The 4771-nt window shown below is 47.8% G+C and overlaps 1 protein-coding gene across 1 annotated transcript; it reads left to right on the top strand.

The window, feature by feature from the left end:
• Positions 1–2909: 2909 nt before the first annotated feature.
• Positions 2910–4144, top strand: J4E82_011633 (uncharacterized protein; the record flags this gene model as incomplete). The annotated part of the gene is made up of 2 exons (XM_051737833.1): positions 2910–3228; positions 3372–4144. The coding sequence occupies 2 exons, from the start codon at positions 2910–2912 to the stop codon at positions 4142–4144; spliced, it is 1092 nt and encodes a 363-aa protein (XP_051582407.1).
• Between the last annotated feature and the right edge of the window lie 627 nt (positions 4145–4771).

Genomic DNA, 4771 nt, shown 5'->3' on the forward strand with positions numbered 1-4771 from the left:
ACTGCTGGCCATTTGACGATAAATCAGACCCAATGGCCGGATGGAACATTCTAGAAGTCTATAAAACACCATGGGTGGCTTCCGAAGATGCGTATGGAAAACTGTTTGCATATCTGCGCAGAGAATTCCAGGGGTTCCTGCACCGTATGGCTACTCTCCCGATAAGCTTTCAACTTCATAACGTTGACGCAAAGCTGCTGCCTCGCTTGCTTATACCAAAGTTATACGGACGAATTGAGGTAAGCGTACAGGTTATACCTATGTCTGTTCCCAGCTGACAAGGGTACGTGCAGGTCTCCAATATCTCAGATTCTGGCTACGTGGGTACCCGCCAGATTCTTTCTTTGTTCGCGCCCCTTCTTCAGCCTCAAACACTGAATGCACATGCCACCATGATAACTTGTTATCTCAATGCCGTCATGGAAATTGTGAAGACGACGAACGCGGACGCGATGCCAGACATTGACTTCCTGGCTAGATACCTGCCTGAAGGGTTGGACATTGCCAAGATCGTTCGTCAGGGGGCAGAAATCTACAAAGCCTGGGACTGTCGAACGTTCTCAATCGAAAGTGACCGCTACTTCAACAAGTTCGTTCGCACCTACTGCTAGTGTTTCTTGTCACCATGTTAACGTATGTCTAGGTATATGAAGCTCCAGGATTCCAAAGGCGCGGCAACAGATGCAGGAATGAGGATGAAGACAGTAAACACGATTGTAGACTCGTGGCCTTTGAGACTAGGAACTGGAAAGACAGATACGGCTGCGCAACAGGAATTCAACCTCCTACTATCATCTAGCTCGAGTGGCGTAGAACGTTACGTAGAGTGGTCGAGGAACTCCTAACTTACGACATACTATTCGCGGGACTTCAATAAGTGCTTGTGTAGTAAATCAGACTGTAGCTTCCACTAAGCGAGAAGATCCGTTACATGATATCTCAGGTAGCGATGCTATGAAGCTACATGCTCGTGAGTGGGAGTGAGGTAGTGAAGCAATACAGCATAAAGAACACCTTTTTGATGATTCCAGCGCCTACTGCTGCGAGGCAAGTGCCACCGTATATTGGAGGATGCAAAATATGAGAAGAAGGTTGTTATAGGCACTTCAATATTCAGTTCGGGACTCGGCAGGTGTCGTCAGTGTTGAAATCTACACTCAAGAAGACTCGCAGACCTGGGATTACAGCGGTTGACTTTTCATGAGATGAAGCGTTGGTGCAAACACGCCCCACCCATAGGCAAGCGAGCAAGTCAGCTGAGAGAAACTGGAATGGAGACTGAATAGACGCGGTCATGTAAGCCAGCTCTAGCGTCCTAGTATAGGAGCGATAATTAATCTGTCCTTGGGCTTGAGTAGCTCGAAAGAGCAAGTTCAGAAGTACGAACCCTCACTGGGTTACCAGTGATGCATAGTCTGTGGCGTTTGCGCTACGATCAAAGTGAGTGGTTTGTGCGCGAGAGAACGCGCCCATCCGCGCCTCTGAAGTCAGTCTATGTTGTCGTCATGCTCCAGCTCATCTTTAAGGAAGTTTTCGCACGGTAGATGCGGGCACTACAGACTAGAAGACTAGGGGATAGCGTATACTTTGTTCTTTGCAAGTGTTCCAGCCCAGCTTCATTGCCGTCTCTTTTACTCACTGTCAGAGTAAATCAAGAAGTGACCGATGTAATGAGCACCGGAATCTAGACACTTTTTTCAATCCCACACTACGCACTTCTTAGCCGGCCAGCAGGAGCGACTCATCATTTATCACGTCATCATATATACACAGCCAGATTCTCAGTGATCTCTGCAACTAGTGAAGTCTCGAACAACATTGGTATACTCCCATGCACCTGCAGTTTCCGCACACACGGCTTGTTTGTCACCCTGCGCGGGGCGTTGATTTTTCTAGAAGACACATGCTCTAAAAAAGCTTAGACTCTGTAAACATCTCGATTCCATTGGTCCGAGTATCGAGCGGCGGGTTGACTCATAGCAACGCCAGTAAAAACTAGCACTATCTGGGTAAGGTCACCACTAAACGAGAAGGGCTGGGCATGGGACCAAGAGTCGCCTGCTTACAGAAACCGGAAGCTGCAAGTGCATGGGAGTGTACGGTAAGACACTCAAGAATAGCTAGTTGGTCGGCTGCACTGAGTTGTTATCATTGCTGTCATCGCTCGAAAGCTGACTTCTGTACTGGGCGGCGTTGCTGACTTGGTGTTGTGCGGGGAAGAGGGCATCAAGGGACGTGCATAAGGCTATTTCTACTTTTTTCGTTGGGAGCTACGAGCGAATTGTCCAGCGATCACCGTGTGCTTATTGACGTGATCGGGAGATATTGCGATAAGGCTGCAGTAGTACCCAGAGGGTTAGCACAGGTCAGGCCATTACCATCACATTCTTTATTCGTGTGATGCCTAGGACCGCGCAAGACTTGATTGTCTTTCTAGACCCCGCGTTCTAGCACATTCCTAATCAAACAAGGTGACTAAGATGAAACTGCGATTGCCCAGATCAGTACTCTAGGATTTGGCAAGACACTTGTACACTTTCTTGTACACGCGCGATTCTCGAACTGGAGGAAAATATCAGGCGTGGCCACTATGGTTCCGTATTTTCGAGTGCATGCGTGTGTATATACAAAGCGTTTGACATGATGGCGTGAGCAGACAAGTGCGGACGCGGGGTAGATCGAGTCACTAATCTGGACCACAAATCTGATGGGGATCTGCGTCAGATGAGTCTTGACAAAGTCTAGGGTAAACTCTGTTTGGCACCGTGCTAGTGGATCATTAGTGGTCAGAGATGAAATTCTATGTAATGTACATCTGAACGTTCTGCTCGTGTCACTACTGTCGCACCTTCAACGAATTTAGGACTTCGTCACCGAACTTTCAACCGCGAATCTACGTCTTTGATACAATGGGCAAGAGCCACCTTGATCAGAGGCTAGTATACCTAGCTCTTAGAAGTATTTTCAAGGGAGCAGATGCTCGTGTTCGTAAATCCAAAAAGATTCACGAGCTGATCCAGAAGCATCACCACCAACACGGCATTAGCAATCTTTTGGAAGAGCATAACATGGACATGATTTGCAACGTGGCCAAGACCCTTCTCGAACAACAAGTATTCGAATCAACACTAAGAGCAAAAAGCCGATTCCCCGAGGTGTCAGAAGATTCGCAAAGTCAGAGCGAAGGACAGGCAACTCCATCGTCCTCGGCATCAAGCACAGAGACAGGTGCCACTCGACGCGTAGTTGGAGGCAGACACGATATTGCTGCAGTAAACGACGACGGGGATTCTGTTCATCAGATCTCAAAGAACAAACGAACACGTGAGCATCGGAACATTCATCTCTTTATGTTAACTAAGACGGCGTAGCTCTCCAGAGTGTTAACAAACAAGTTCCAGAACGCACTTATCAGCAGATCGGTAGTCCCATACCGTCGCTCTACCCAATTTACTTACCATTCTCCACTCAACACAAGGTCCTCGTCAGCGTCCAGCACATGCTTGAAAGCGCCTGTTACACCTTTGCTCAAAAGAAATTGAGATTTGTACTGGAAACAGAAGGACTGGAGTGTGCTGAAGCGGTTGAGCTCCATCGATGGTCAAACATATTCCAGACACAACAAGTTGAATTCCCTGAAGACAATCTGGAAGCTCTTGGCAGGCCTCTACCCGAGCTCCTTCGCTCAATGACAGAACTTCGGCATGCGACAGTCCACCGGACCCGCCTGAGTGCAAACGCCGCCATACAGATCATAAGCGATGCAGAGTCGTTCGTAAAGCTGGTAAAAAATGACACATGTATCAACGGCATCTCAAGGTTGAGACGCGAAACAGAAACTATCGTCAAGGCACTGAAGGCTAAGAAAGGCTCGTTGGAGCTGAAGTTGACAGGTATGGAGAAGCGTCTGGAAGCTCAGAGGGCTGATTTGGAGCGTCAGAAACTTGAAGCGATCGAGAACGCATTCAAAGAAGATCGGATATATATTTTATCTGCAGGAGCAAATTTGGAGCGCGCCTTGACATTGCCAGTGACTGCGATGTACAACAGAGCCGCAATGGAGCACGAGCCGGCTTTGGAGGCAGATATCGAAGAGCATGTATGCGAAGGTGAAACCAGCATTTATAACTGTAGAATACAATAGGCAATTAAGTGCAACGGCTTTGAACCGTAAGATCGTAGAGAAACGCAGACACGATGTGGGTTTGTGTCGGCATGTTCATCCACCACCATATACAGCACCAACTGATTGAGACCTCAAAGACTGTGTCCGTGGCCGTCTTGAGTTGCGCGGAGTTTAGAGCTATCCCAACAACGAGAAACTGGCACGAAAATGAGGCTGCACTATCGCCTAAGAAGCTGCTCTCGCGGAGTCCCTGGAACTTATAGTGGCTACGCTACGATGATCAGCTTGGGATATTGTGCTGAATATAGCGGTGTATGTTAGACGGCGGTATGGTGACCTATGTCTAGCGATTACGAGTTGTAAGTTGAATGATGAGGAAAGATAGATGGAAGGGGGTGACTGACATCACGAAACCTTAGGAACTTGCGCGTTACATGGTTGCCGTGACGACCAGGGATTAAAGGACACCAGTTAATGCACACTTTCGATCAGTATAACGATCAAGCCCTTACTGAAGGTAACTGCTACAAGAAGCAGCCCTAAATCAGTACAAGCATGCTAACAAAAGAATTCTGTAAGTTGAACATTCAATCCAGGTTGGAGACTCCGGTGAATACGGATAGTAGAAGTGTAGCGAAGAAGACA

This window comes from Alternaria postmessia, assembly GCF_024291825.1.
Source record: "Alternaria postmessia strain BMP 2775 chromosome Unknown scaffold_254, whole genome shotgun sequence".
Lineage (NCBI taxonomy): Eukaryota > Fungi > Ascomycota > Dothideomycetes > Pleosporales > Pleosporaceae > Alternaria > Alternaria postmessia.